Source organism: Strigops habroptila, chromosome 5, assembly GCF_004027225.2.
Source record: "Strigops habroptila isolate Jane chromosome 5, bStrHab1.2.pri, whole genome shotgun sequence".
NCBI lineage: Eukaryota > Metazoa > Chordata > Aves > Psittaciformes > Psittacidae > Strigops > Strigops habroptila.
Genome location: NC_044281.2, coordinates 50,955,217 through 50,970,754, shown reverse-complemented (window position 1 = coordinate 50,970,754; position 15,538 = coordinate 50,955,217). Strand labels below are relative to the sequence as shown.

At 36.2% G+C, this 15,538-nt stretch overlaps 1 protein-coding gene across 4 annotated transcripts in view; it reads right to left on the bottom strand.

Moving 5' to 3' along the window:
* Positions 1-15,538, bottom strand: part of DPP10 (dipeptidyl peptidase like 10) — a 557,376-nt gene that overhangs the window by 62,698 nt on the left and 479,140 nt on the right. For 3 of the 4 annotated variants that reach the window (XM_030487513.1, XM_030487512.1, XM_030487514.1), the window contains exons 6-7: positions 13,831-13,883; positions 13,650-13,731 (exon numbers count right to left, since the gene is read on the bottom strand). In XM_030487513.1, coding sequence (XP_030343373.1) covers positions 13,650-13,731; positions 13,831-13,883 — 135 coding nt within the window. Of the gene's footprint in view, positions 1-13,649; positions 13,732-13,830; positions 13,884-15,538 lie in introns of those variants that run through there. The other variant, XM_030487515.1, reaches the window with a different exon arrangement.

The window sequence follows — 15,538 nt, the reverse complement described above, 5'->3', positions numbered from 1 at the left end:
GGAACTAACTTTGGATTAGAGGAAGAAATTAAATTCAAACCCCTGAATCCACATGGAAACTATTTGGTTGTGGTTTTTCAATATTTGTCAAGATAAGAAGTTTGTTTTTCATTTACCTACTTAGCATATATGATTCTGGTTCACAGATCTGAAAAAATATACAAATAGCTCTGCTTCAGAAACTTACAATTAGTTTTCACCAATTTAAAAAATATTGCAAATCAGCCACAGTATTTGTTAATGCATTACCATTACAAATAAATAGCTGGTTGGCATCTCCTACACCACTGTTCAGCGTCATCCAAAGCTCCAACAGACACTTTTTTTCTAATAGAGCTACCGATTACATTACTTGGAGTCACAGTGTAATAATGTCTGTTCTCTTATTCCAGTCCAAGTTGAACAAATATCTTCTTGTCATCTGCGATTTTACTTACTATACCCCTGGGACTTACAGACTTAAATTGAGATTGCCAGACCATTATTATACCCACTGCTACAGAAGATGAGTACCTTTTTCTGCCCTTTTCCTTTGCCAAAATCTTATTTAGTTGGAGCAGCTTCCCACTGAAGAACAAGGTGTACTTAAGATTACGTGTTGTGTGTGTCAATGCAACAACAGTATAAATGCCTTTTTTTTTTTTTAACTTCCTACAGAAAAAAAATGCTCCTTTTGGGAAGAAAACACTTTCTAACGTCATCCAGAAGAACTGGGCATATGGCATTATATAGGAACAGCTGTTTATTATACCCAGTTAGAAGTTCCATGATGGCAACCCAAACCTCCTGGTCTGTATCAGAGCTCCTCTATGGCCAAGAGCCACAGGGCACATGCTGCAGTGAGCCACAGAAATCCTTCAGGTCTCTATTTAACTGCAGAAAAGAGGTGGCTTTTCCTGTGTTCTGTGGTGAACTGGTGTTTCTATCTACAGATGGAGAATCAACACCCACCTTCAACATAACTGAACTGAACAAAGTGCTGGCACAAGCATCACTCAAACTGCTCACAGGCTGCATGAATGGTAAGGATGATGAGTACACCACCAATCTTCCTGTGACAATGCTCTACACACTGGTGTTTCCAAGTTAGGTGTCGATTTACTGTTCCATACATGTGAAAGTGAGATCCATTGTATACAAAATCACATGGGGCATCCAAGTTTCTAGGGGACACTCTGCACATGTTGGAAAAGTAGCAAGATAAAGGGTCAGTATCTGCCATTCTTGCCCACAGTAATAAGCTGCGGAAGATGTTCCATGGTAATGAAGTGGGACATTCACACATTGAGAGGCAAGTAAAACGCAAATGGCAAACTATTAGCCAAACAGTTATAATGCATTTAATTGAAGTGACTGATTATTCTGCTGATGTCTTTCTTTCAGGTCCTGCAGCAATCTCCAGAACCAAAGAGAATTATTAAATTTGGGTAATATAAACCAGGAAAGTTTTATGTAAAACAGGAAAGGCTTATAAAATAAATAATATAAACCAGGAAAGGCTTATAAAGCTTTTATAAGCATGAATTTTGGATGGTTAGCATATTCACTAGCGACTTTGTCAGTTACAATTAGGCAGACTTTTTTCAAAGTCCTTTTCTTTTTTTTTCCAAATCTTACAAATTTTCTATCCAGATCACGTACCTTACAGCATGACTATTTCAAGGAAAGTTTTATGGAACTGTATTGCAAAGCAGATTTATGTTATATCCCTTTCCTCTACATTATATCTGTAGTCTGTTTAGACTGTGAGCTCCCACAGACAGGGATTGCAGACTAAAATGTCTGATACAGTTTGCAATACATCTGCTTTGCAAGTCTCCAGTAGTGCAGAATGTCTCTGATCTCTCTGCAGATTTTTTTCCTTTGCAGGTCAGTCTATACTGCCATAAAATTTTCAGAGCTATTCAGCTCTGACTTGCTCCAGCTCTTACGCCATAGTTCCGCAGACCACTAAATTATGCAGCACAGCTGGTACCATCAGCTACCAAAGCAAAGCATTACAGTAGACAAAAATCTACCCTTATATGATCTATGTTTCAAAATAATCAGACATATTGCAAATGAGGCAGGAAACAAATAATAGATAATGACAAAATGATTATAATTGTAAGCAATAATAACTATATTCACTCTTAAAGGTACCAATTTTGTAAAGATTGTGATTGACCTAGACAAGCATTTTCTCAGAGGAAGCTTTCAAACCTTTTGATTATGTTGTAAATAAGGCAGAGGAAGTAGCTGTTGATCAGTGTGAAACATGGCGACCTCAAAATGCATACATCCCAATGTCATATTACCACCTTTTTTTTCTCAGTTACAATATGTTAATTTTATTTTTGCAGTCAAGCTGCCAGACATAGAATGAACAACTGAAGCACCACTTTTCTGCTGTCTATATTAATGTCACTGCATCACAGCAATGTGTTAGCACAATCATTTCTGAACAACTGCAAACAATCTACAAGGCTATTATATTTAATTGCTATTTAGATAGTTTATAAATCTACTGTAAACAATAGCGAGGATGCATTCATAATGCATCTATAAGATTAGTTACTAATATCATGAAATAAACCAGGCCATGAACAGAGTATCAGCAACTCCATGATAACTCTGATGTTTATGTCCTTGATTTCCAATAAAAGTGAGGACGCATTGCCCTCTTTTGTTTAGACACACATTAATTATGTTGCCTTTCCAATGATATTGGATCATGATGTACAGTACATTCACACCCTGTCTAATCCCATGATAACTTACTCATTAGTGCAAATGTTGTGTTATATGCTGTGTAAACACAATCGCATCTAATATCTGAACTATGACCCATATAAAAAGCTAATTTATAAATCTTTGTGATTGCACAGAAGATTACAGTAAGAATGCCAAGCTGATCATCTGGATCTACTGCTCCCTCTCTATGGAGCTGCCTGAAAAATACACTGGCTGCAGCACTGTACAAAATGTTTTTGAGGGATTGGACTCAGCCCTTTGGTCTTCGCCTACATAAGTGATGTGTATAAGAGACTTATCTTATAAACAGCGTATGCTCAGGAACTCGCACTCCTTGTTCCTCGCGTTTACTGGTAGCTTCTGACAAATGAACCAGCACAGAAGACCGTGCACAAAAATGTCACTCTTACATGCCTGGGTTGCTCCTACAGACTTATAATAAAATCATAATCTGCCCTACCATGGAATCTTTTAAAATGATCTCTGTTATTTCAAAGACGCATCTCACACTGATATCAAGCATTCAATTATGTCTAGACTGATCAATCCATAACAGAAACTAAAATTAAAAATTTTCAACCTAGTTACTCTGGAAGAAAAAAGATTATGTTGGGAGTTGTCGTGGTTTGAGCCCAGCCGGTAACTCAGAACCACACAGCCGCTCGCTCACTCCCCCCTTCCTCCCCCCGCTCCCGGAGGGATGGGGAGGAGAATCGGAAGAATGTAACTCCCACGGGTTGAGATAAGAGCAGTCCCGCAACTAAGGTATAATACAAAACCACTACTGCTACCACCAATGAGAATAATGATTAGTGAAATAACAAGGGGAGAGGATATAATTGCTCACCACCCACCGACCGATACCCAGCCCGACCCGAGCAGTGATCTGGGCCTTCCGGGTAACTCCCCCCGGTTTATATACTGGGCATGACGTGCTGTGGTATGGAATATCCCTTTGGCTAGTTTGGGTCAGGTGTCCTGTCTCTGCTTCCTCCCGGCTTCCCCCCCTCCCTGGCAAAGCATGAGACTGAGAAAGTCCTTGGTTGGAATAAACGTTACTTAGCAACAACTAAAAACATCAGTGTTATCAGCACTGTTCCCAGGCTGAAAGTTAAAAAACCACAGCACTGCACCAGCTACTAAGAAGGAGAAAAAATGACTGCTATAGCTGAACCCAGGACAGGAGTTGAGAAAATATCTAAGATAACTAACTGCCTGGGCTGGGTGCCAGACGAGAAATTTTCTCTATTTTCTTTGACAAAATGTAAGAAAGTAATAGCAAGGACCAAAGGGAAAAAAAAAGCCAGAATTAAAAGTGCTGTGATATGAAGTCATATTTACATTTTCTACTATTCTTACAGTGGTAGATGATCCCTGAGATCATTGTACGTTGTTCAAATGCTGAAGTAGATCAGGATATCTCTGAGCGCCTTCTACATGAGAAACCCAAGCAGGGTTTAACACAATGCTTTGTCTTTTCAGCTACTATTGCTGGCCCAGCCTATCTTGTCCTGTGGTATGGGCCTTTGTCTCCCCACTGTGCACAGTGTTCTGCTGTCTTTATGATAGGCCAACATTTTAGTGGATGACATCTGCCTGTACAGACTCCATGGCCGCTTCACACAGATACAGCATTCAACTCAAGAAAGCCAGTTTGTCTTAAAATATCTTCTTAGGAATGAGAAAATTCTGACTAAATCTTGAAATAAATTTCTGTTTGGGACTGTTCAGAGTCTGTGAAGCAACATTTGAAAATAACTGTTTACTTTCTTTCCACAAAAAACTTCTGTCTTCTATTTCTGTAAATGCATTGGCACCTGCCATAAATGGAGAAGTAAAAATGTGCAGCTTGGCAATACTATCTATATGACCAATACCTATTAGTCACTACTGATCAAGCTCTGTACATGCACATAACATGTTTACATGAGCACATCAATCATATGAGCATAGTACTACTTCACCATGCCCTAGACCCCAACTAAAGTGATAAATCTTTTGATCTGAACAGGTTTCTGCTTTCCTCATTAATGCTGTTTCCACCAGCTTAAAACAGATCTTTCTAGTACCAGTTTCCTTCCACAGAAGTAAGAGTTTTAAGTGTTGGCTGATTGCTGGGTCCTTCAGCCTTCTTTTCTCCCTGCCAATCGATGCTTCATTTTCTCTTGCAAACCAACAGTATACCTGACTTTTTAATCCTTATTCTCCAGGACTGTCCTGGCCTTGAAGCTGCCAGTGAATACACAGTCCCCACAATTAGACATCCACAAGCAGTCCCCTGCATTTCACTGTCTGGCTCAGGCTGAGTCAACATGAAAACCCAGCCAACCCCAGCCATTTTAACACAGTGCAGCAGGAGTTTAATCTGCTGTGAACCTACAGCGTAAACACAGTGGTGAAGTTGTAACCCCATTGCAGGGAAAAAAAAACACATGCAAGGACATTTACGGGTTGGTGATAATGGAATTTAGTATTTCTCTTTCAAGAAGGACTTGGCTAAAATAGAAAGAGCATAGAAAAGCATTGAACATTCCCAAAGCTGTGTGGTCATAATGTTTTTTTTTTTTACTCCTTATCACAGGGAGTCATGACATCATCATCCATGAAGTATATACAGTTTTTGTGGTGTTTATTTCCCCTCACCCTTCTGCCCTCCCCCCCTTTAAATAACAGCAAGGACCATCTAACTTGATCTTTACCATATGCAACGGGTAAAATCCTGGTTGACACATGTAAAGACAACACTGATCTAATTTGGGCCAGGATGTCCTATCCTGACCACTGGAACAACTGAACTAACTTTCAAGGACACATATCATAAGGGAAAAGGGAGGTTCAACCCTGCTAAGAGAGGAGTCACTGTCATTTCCACTGACATAAATCTGTCTCTATTTTTGATGGACACTATGTATCGAATGAGAAAATAAATGTTAATATACAGCAAACATAATCTATCAATAGAAGAGCCAGAGAAACCCTGCCGTACAGCAAGAGTTCAGGGTTTTTTCCTGACAGGTTGGTTTATCCCTTTAGCTTGCTCTTAGTTGAACTCTGTAGACACTCTACAGCTACACTCTGTAGACTTTGTAGGGACTAAGAAGTCTTTTGCAAGTCTTCTGCAAAAATTTTACAAAAGGTGAATAAAATTTGTGTTTATTTTGGCTAAAACAACCTCTGCCTAAGAAACTGAACCACAATCCATTAGAAATGTCAGTTCTCAATACTCTTCTCTTTTGACATTTTGGTACCTTACCACACTGAATTTTCCCCTTTAAATAACCCTAGGTGGTAAGGAGGTAATAGATTGTAGAATATATCTGGTTTTCTTATCTCAAGATAAAACTCACATTTACACTACATTACCAAAAGATGAATACAGGTAAATTTTCCACCCCATCCTCTGGTACATCTATATTTTTATTTTTATTTTAATATGAAATATGAAGTGATTATATGATCCATGGACACAGGTAAGTCTGCAATGTTTTCGGATTTTGGAGTTAAATGAAAATATAGCCCATAATAAAACTTTTTACCTAATCTTTCCCACTCTGTTTTAGCAAAAGGTTCAATCAGATTTTGACCTCTCTTCTCATTAACCATGTATTTAGTTTTTATGGGTATGGGTGGCTATTTCCAAAGAATTTTAGACTTCTTATGCATAATTTTCTTGTTTCTGCATTACATAAAGCTACACAATTTTCACACAAGAAGCACAGCAGTCTTATTTTATGAGCCATTGGACTTGCAGTTAATATTAGCTAACGGAAGTGTGAATATTCAGATATGCTTTGCTACACATACACATGTTGAACAACATGATAGTCTAAGGCATGTACTGCTATTTACATCTCTCTCTGCAGGCTGCTGCACAGAAAAGTCCTGACGATTGCTCCTACCAAACATGTGTGTCTATAATTGCATGCATGTGTCTTTGTGGGACTGTGTGTAAATATATATACACACACACACAAATATCTATGAGAAAAAATAGTGCTCTCTAGCACAATGATACATCAAATTTCCAATATATTTGCTTACAAAATAATTATTGATACAAGACTGGATAGAAAAACAAACTACCTGAGTGCACGGCTGGCATACTGATTCAAACACTAGCTCCATGCTAGAGCAGTGGTAATAGAATAAAAATCAGGGAAACGGGAAAGGAAACATCTTTTATCTCCCTTCTCGATTTATTCACTATAAAGCTGCTGGGCCTTTTATTGTTCCACATGAAAAACAGTAGTAGAGAAATAATGCTCTTATAAAACATATGATTTTCTCATTATTGCTTCACATCTTTCAGATACAGCCAAATACCTCTTCTCACAAAGGGCTAGTAATATCTAATCCTTAATAGTTAATATTTTTAAGTTACCTTTGATACCAGGACACATTCATTGCATTTCACTAAGCAAAATGATGAAGCAACTTCTTTTTGGGTGACGTGGTTTAGTGTGTGGTGTCCCTGCCCATGGCAGGCAGGCTGGAACTAGATGATCTTAAGGTCCTTTCCAACCCTAACTATTCTATGATTCTATGATTCTTCTGTACTCAGCTTAGCCTTGCTTCTATTTACATAGGTTTCTGCTCTTTAGGGCTCACAAAACTGTTCTTGAATATATCCAACCCTTGATATGTAAAATTTATTTTTCTCCATTTTCCAAAATCACCCATATTTTCTAGCTATATTCTCCACTCCCCTTCTCTGAGATTAAGAAAACTGCTTTCATATTGAGTAGCATTTTTTGAAACTAGAGAAGGTGCATTTAATGCTTAACTTCTCCTCCAACTTCATCTATATTTAAGTGTAATGGGCACCTAGAAATTAACAGTTGAAAATGAAAATTAGTTCAGTAGAATACCTTCAGAGAAATTAGTATTTTTTTTTCCTTTGAAGAATAGTTTGAATTTAATGATTTAGACAGAAAGGCAAAAAATGTGTACAATTTACAATCCTAGTTTGAGTCATCCAAGAGGAAATCCACAATGTAGTAGCAGCTTAGAAGGAATACAGTTTTGTCTAAGACTTTTAGGTAACTCTAATTCTTATGCAAAGAAAAATATTATATTGCCCATGATGACTATGACTCTGACAAAAAGCAGTTCTTGTATCAAAAATAAAGCAGCAGAAAGCTTTTGCTAGCATGCTAGTAAGTAGCTTTGATATAATTTTATAACAGGATTGACCACCTGGCACATTTCATCTAACACAAAAAAAATCCAACAACAAAAAACCAAAAAATCAGAATGCCCAGTCTTGCAAAATAATACAAAATCTAACTTTAGCTGCTGGTCAAAAGTTGTTATTGAAAAGATTTTTGTGTGCCTTTTTTCTGTAATACTTTTCACTTTTTCGTTCAAATCCTCAGCCTCTGACACAGTGAGTTTCCCAGCTGGAATCTAGAAAAGCAATAAAAAATTTTGGAAGTGAAAATAAAAAAGCTTTAGTAGCCTCCTTCATTTCTCATTCCCTTCAGAAAGACATGACTTCAGCATTTGCTAGAATTATGGTTCAAGCCCTTAAAGACTTAACTAGGTGGGCTATGCTTAACCATAGAGTTTTCCTTTTCTTCACAGAAACATCCTCATCAAGGCAAAGGATCTCCAAATATGCTCTGAGTTACAGAAGTTCCATAAGGAAACCCTCATACATTTAAAATAAGAAATCATACCTGAGGTTAATGTCACATTAAAATGTTCTTGTTTATTTCTGGTTTTCAGAATAAATTTAAGCAGACAATTTCTCTCGGTTTTACTGCCATTTGCCACATTAGCATCATGACTAAAAGGAAAGATCAAATGAAGCCTTGACATTTCCAGATGTGATTTTAAGTTACTCATATAAAAACACAGCAATTGAAAAGAGCAAAAGACTTTCAAAATAAAACCAGCAGATTAAATATATTTATTTAGGACTTAATTCATTAGCATTAATTAAGCTTTTACTTGGCTCATGAACCCTGAGAAATCCCTGTTTTCTTCATTTGGAAATGGAAGTGTTTTTGCCAGGAGGGGGTGTCAAGTACCCACAGCATTAATTATGCAAAAAGAAAACACATGGCAATATTTTATAGAAAGATAAGTTACCAATTTTTATAGTAGTTGTACTTTTGAACCTTGATAGAGCAAATAGTAAATGAAGCTTTCAGCGACTAATGGCTGTTAAAGCATCTTGCTGTTGAGCAAGGTATGTGTCCAGCACAGTCCTGCTAATTTCTCATTTATTAAGTCTAGTGCTTATCTGGGTACTTGGCAAATAACATTAAAGAACTCTTCTGCTGAACTATTTCTATTATCTAAAACAGTATTTGAAAGCCTTGGGGCGGGGGGGAAGCAATTCAACAGTCTGATTGATATATGCATTTCTGTGGGGCAATAGGTGTAGATGTTGGGGGGAAGGCAAAATTAACCTCCAAACAAGACAACCAGGATGAAGATGACTGGTCACTTAGCAGAGGGGTAGAGAGTTCTTAACTGGTACATTTAACAAGCAATAACAAAGCAGGTATCTCTGCTTTCTCTCTGGCTTCCTGTTTGTATGCTTGTTTTTAGGTAGTTTTAATACAAGGTGAGGTCCTTTTCACTGGATTCCCTTCCCTCCCCCCCATTCTTTTTGTAAAAGCTTCAGGGCTTTTGTAAAGCCCCTATTATCTGTGAGTACCCTGTTCCATTTTGTGGAACAAGAGGGAAATTTCTTGTTTTCTAACATTTAAAGTATTTTCTAAACATTGCTGAGAGTAAGTATCCTGAATCCACAATTCAGCTACAGACAACAAATTGTTCCTTGTGTATACAGGATAATAGGTAATTCTACACAATGACGACCTGAATGACACTAAAGCATAGTAAAAGCTCATCTTCATTCCTACCATTTGATAATGTTATGTTTTTTGATGGCATCAAATTTCAACAAGGAGAGTCATCAAACTTCTACAAAATTATCTTCTTTTTTTACTATTTTCTTGATTTCTGCTTTGTTAAAATATGCATTTACTTTTGCATAGATATTTGTACGTAAGTCCATCGGTCACTATTTATGTTGATTCTCCAAATATATGACTCAAGTTCCCTTCAAAAACACTTAATATATCAAAATAAAAATGAGCTCAATGCAATAAATAACATAAAATTTTATTTTATTATCAACACAAAAGTAAAGTGACTTGCATGGATATATGTTCACAGAATAAAGTGAAAATAAAAGTATTTCACACAAAACAAACATTTTACCATCCAGGCAGAAGAAATTTTATGTAAAACTTTTAAGAAATATCTATGTCAAACTGAACAACTTCTAACCACACTTCACTGGGAGCTACCTGAAGTAATCCATCCAACAACTAATCAGAACTATCTGTATCACAAGAACCACTGCAAAGCAACACTATATCTTTCATAGAAAACTCTGCATACACCAGAGGTCAGTTTTCATATTCAGGCTTCTACAGTGACATTTCCATAGATAAATCCAAACAGGGGGTCTGCCCTATCAGATACAAGTGAGGTCCAGCACAAAACCATGAAAACCTTTGCTACTAGTGGAGAAGATAAGGCCAAAGAAAGAACACTGGATAAAAATTGGGTATTTCAACACCAGAGACCCTTTGAAATCCTACAGGGCAGTCTCCTCTCCAGTAAAGCCTTCCTACAAGGTATGTGATATCTCTCAGAAACATGCAATGAGGTCTCTAATCAAGAAAACTGAAGGCAGAAAAAAAATGATAAAAGCAATTAGTTTTGCTGGTTTGTTTTCCCCAGAAAAACTTAATGCTGTGGTAATGGATTCTATAGAAGTGAGGTAACAAGATAAACAATTTATTTTAATATGTTAATAAAATATGAGAAATATTTAGCAAATACATAAACAGTTCCCTAACATACTAAGTCACACAGAAATGGTATTTTAGATCTGACACAGCACTAACACAGTTAAAAGACAGCAATTTAAAAGAGTGTGACCTTGAAAACAGTTCTCAAAAATAACAGCTTTGTGACCTTAAAATACATTAATTCATTAGATAAAAGTTTCTTCCCCCAAAGGCAAACATTTTCTATTTCATCACCAAAATGTCATGACTCAAACAGCAGATGTTTCTCTGAGCTTTTCTCTTAATCTTTACAAAATCCTCTACTCTAGGTAAATAGCAAGAAACTGAAATAACTTGCAACCACTATGGTAGCTTCAAAACAATGGTATTATGGCCCAGTCATGTGGTATCTGATATAACCTAATTCTGTCGTTCTTCACTAGCCACAGTGGCTTTCTGTCCCATTAAATTATTCATAACAGCAGATAACTTACACTGATGCATGATATTCATAAGGATGTAAAGAACTACTGTATACTTGATTTCACTGCAGTCATATTCCCTCTGTGCAATATGCAGTTCCCAGCTTCATACAAATTTTCCTGCTCAAACACTTTATTTCTGGGTTTTTTCTTTTCTTACATTTTCTTACATTATCTATTTGGAACCCTTGACAATTATCCTTCATTTGAAGAACTCAAATTAAGATTCCTGTGTAGGCTACATTGTTAATAGGTCTTCTGCAGAAGTAAGGATTGGAAACATTTTACACTATACCTCATTTATCGAAAATAGTTGATCCAAGTGCATGTGTTACCCTCCTTCACTTGGATTTAATCCAGGACCTTCCAAATAGTTGCAATGTAAAGTTAGGATCTTTGGCTCAGTCAGACATACCTGTGCCTTGCAGTTTACATCTTGTGCTAATTTTGCTGACCAGTCATGGCTGTAGCATTGCTATTCTCCTCTCTGCTGTGCCTGGAAGGGTGTTATTCCTCTTCATTTTAGAGATCTACATAAAATTTTTTAATGTGATAGCCACATGGTATGTGTCACGGGTCTTTCTAGATGAACTTTTTTGTATATAATTTGTTCTCCACTTATTCTTCAGTTGCAACGAATAGACTATGATTATTTTGTTTGGAGTAATTGTTCCACTGTTTTTTTTTTTACTTACAGTAAGTTATTACTATGTCCTTTTTACATGGAAAAGACATCTTTTCTCTACCTAACCTATTCTGCTGGAATTATCTCTACTTTCTTGTTTCTGCTAGAGGCAGCTGTTCCTTTGGACAGTGGCAACAACCATTATTCACAACAGTTTTTATTCACTCACGCTCTGTCTACATTTTTGGCTTGCTGCTGAAGTGCGAGGTAATGTGGCAAGGCACTTCTGTCACTTTAGAAACCTCCTTTTACCACATAAACAGCTTCATGAAGACATTCTTCTTATTGGCAATTCTTATGGAAGTGACCTTCAGTATACTGTCATTGCAGGCATATATCTATATGACAATACTTGGTATCATTTAGAGTGTACAGATTTTGTGTTTTAATCAAAGTTATTATTTCCTAATTCTGCACACCATATGGCACCATAAAGCAGTAGAGCATATATTTTTAAAGCATGACATTAACTTTACTAGAGACATTAACAAAGATGAGTAATGTTATCCTCACTGAGGTATGAATTATGCCAACATTTTGGATGAGTTAGGTTGTAACTAAAACAACTACCTATTTTTTTTGAGTTCTGAGACTTAATAGGAGTCCACCTGTGCCCATATCTGAAAGTATTCATACATAGTTCCAGAATGACAATCTAGGCAAGACTGATAAAGATAGCATTATTCTGATTGGTTATTTTTCTGAAGGTTATGATTGGTAAGTCTGCCTCTGTTCTTAAGATACATCTCAGGAAAACAAAAAATTCACTTGCATGTAATTTTACTTGTACTTTAGATTACTAATAAGAGGTACAGCACAGAAATCTTATGAACTGAAATTTAATTTAAATTATTTTTAAATTCTGTTCAATTTTGCAAATGCCTCACCTTTCCACTACAGCCTACATAGGTTGCCATCTTCCATAATAATGCCTGGTAAATAACCTGTATTTGTTGCCATCAATCCTGTCACTGCGCTCTCATTATTAATAAATAATGTAGTTAATTATTAAAACACATAAAGCATGTTCCAATTACTTTTTCCCTCCTGCCTTCACTTGCTTAATGCAATACATTCTAACCAGAAACATTTTTTACATTCGCACCATCTTGATGAATGATATAAACAACAGGGTATGTTCTCTAAACATTCAACTTACAGCCTCACTGCATGAACAAGTCAGATGTGCTAAGAGGCTTCCAGATCATGCCTGCGGGCATTAATAAGCTTATTAGAACATTGTAACAAGGATTACCTGACTTTCTTATTCAGATAGTTGAAGCTTTTTTAATGTCTCTTGCCTTTAACTGCTAAGCTAGGTCAGTTTAAAATCACTGTTGTTCTAAACCCACAATTTTTTTCTTCTCATACTGAGACTGGTCATGATATACTTGGATGATTTGTCTTCATAACAAATGGTAAAACTTTTGGTACAAAACAATATATGAAGCATAGCATTTCTGGTTTTATTACTATGAGTTCAATGTAGCACAAGAACTTTCATATTGAAATCAAAACACCACTTTTCTTTGAATCCCTCACATCCACTTTTGGATGTCTAGCTTTTTCTTTTTACCCACAGTTTTCATTGATCTTGCATTTGAAAAATTCCTTCACCTTCAACTTTCCTTCTCTCATAGTAGTAGTCAACAAGATGGTTATTATGAAAATTACCTGAGTGTATATTTAGATGATGTTATTCCTTTAACAATTGTACAATTTGCTTATTGGGATTAGATTGGAAAAACATGTTTACACTTTTTTAATAAAAATAAAGAAATAAATAGATCCCCTAAAGGGTGTAACAGGATCATACTATCATCATGCAGAAATATATAACAGGACTTATTTTAAGGCTTTTTATCTATTTATTACTTCAATCTGCCTGGAGTAAATACATTATTAAGCCAAAGCATTTTTAGTGTCTGTGCTTACCAGCTGCTGTCCTTGGATGCCCCAGGCTGCATACTGTAAAACTGAATCCTCTACTTCTGGAGGGTTTAACTCCCAAACTTCCCTTGAAAAAATGTACACATTTTTACTTGAACACACTGGCATCATTTTATGTATAGAACCACCGAGAATGACATTATATTGAAAAAACAACATGACTTACCTTGTGTGTATATTATAAATCACATATGAAGCTGTATAAGAATAATGAAAAACCTGTGACAAAAAAAGAAAGCGTAAGAATTACAAAAACAAATACTGGATTAAATACAGACTACCAATATGACAGTCTTTCAATCCCTGCAATCACCAGTATTGTTATTACTGAAACATTTTACTGAATTATAACCAAAAGACTTGAACCAGGGTTTGAATACTGTATGAGACACACATACTCCTCTATTAAGTTAACAAGATACTTAACCTGTACAACAACTGCACAGAAAATGTTCCCATCAGAAAAATCTGTGCTCCTGTTTAAGAAAAGGATTTTAAAAAGCAGAGCAAAACCAAACAAAAACCCCCAATAATGTACATTAGGAAAATAAATCACTTTTCCCTGTATTTCTTCATCAAGTTACGGTCAAAATGATTGTACAGGCATCACAGTTATTTTACGTGAAATGCAGACAGATATAAGGTCATATGGTATTTTCCTGACCGCCTGCTATGTATAGCCTGAATGCCCTTCTGGGCTATGGCTCACAGAACAGAACAAACTGAGTGCTTCCTGGGGCTCTGTCGGGTGTGGTTTTCCTTAATCATCTTTCAGTCTGATTTTGACTGACTTCTTTGAAATTCAGGGAAAGTTGTTTTTTGTTTTTTGTTTTTTTTTTTTTTTTACCTGAGATTTTTTGTATGCAACAGTTCTGGTTAAAAAAAAAAAAAAAAAGAGCTATTTGTCAGTAAACCTTCCTAATTCATCAGAAGTTACAAATGATTTCTGGCCTCAGAAACCCCAGAATTCATAGATGGGAAAGAAAAGCAAATCTAATGTACAGTCATATGCTGCCATCTTTATTGTAAATTTTGTTGAAGTCAACTGAACTCAACAGAATTGCCATTTAAGTGCAAAATATCAAGGCCTGATGTATGCAGACCCAGAAGATCCATGATGGGGAACAGCATGGTAGTGTATAATGTGATGCACCACCAAACCCAGAAATCAAATCAAACTATTACACATTTTCTCTACAGTCAAACATCAGTCTATATACAGATAGTGAATAACAGAAATGTTGCTGTCTTCCAGGCTTGGATGATTGGTTTTAACCTAGCTTGTTTCTTTATCACTATGTCTTTTATGAAAACAACATAATTCCATAGTATTAATTAGTTTTATTATTAATTTAAATTACTTCATGGTCTTGGAATATAAAATATATTGGTAATTAATATTACTGTACTAAGAGAAGCTTTTTTTTTTTTTAATGTAAACTACTGACAGAAAGAAACACAGGGTGACACACACTAGAGTTACTGTAGCTTCGTATCTATGGAGTTACAGTATCTCTGCATGGCACATGAAGGACGTATGTCTGGGCAGTGTCAGGCTAGTTTCAGTTAGATGGAAACAGATATAGCTGTAAAGCTGAAACCCTGATATAGACATATGTGTTCGGAACTCTTCAGTTTATATTAACTGCACCAAGAATCTTTCAGTATCTCCTCCAAAGAGAAGAGATAAAGGAGGATCACATATGAACAGAGCCATTGTAACTTGCTGCTATCATACATGAGGGGTTTCAGAGGTTATTATTTTGTCTGGAGATCATTCAGTACCAGAACCATCTGAAACATCCTTCCACTGACTCTGTTTCCAGTATTAGTTTCCTGTCAACACACACCAAGAATTTAGCATTTCCTAAATC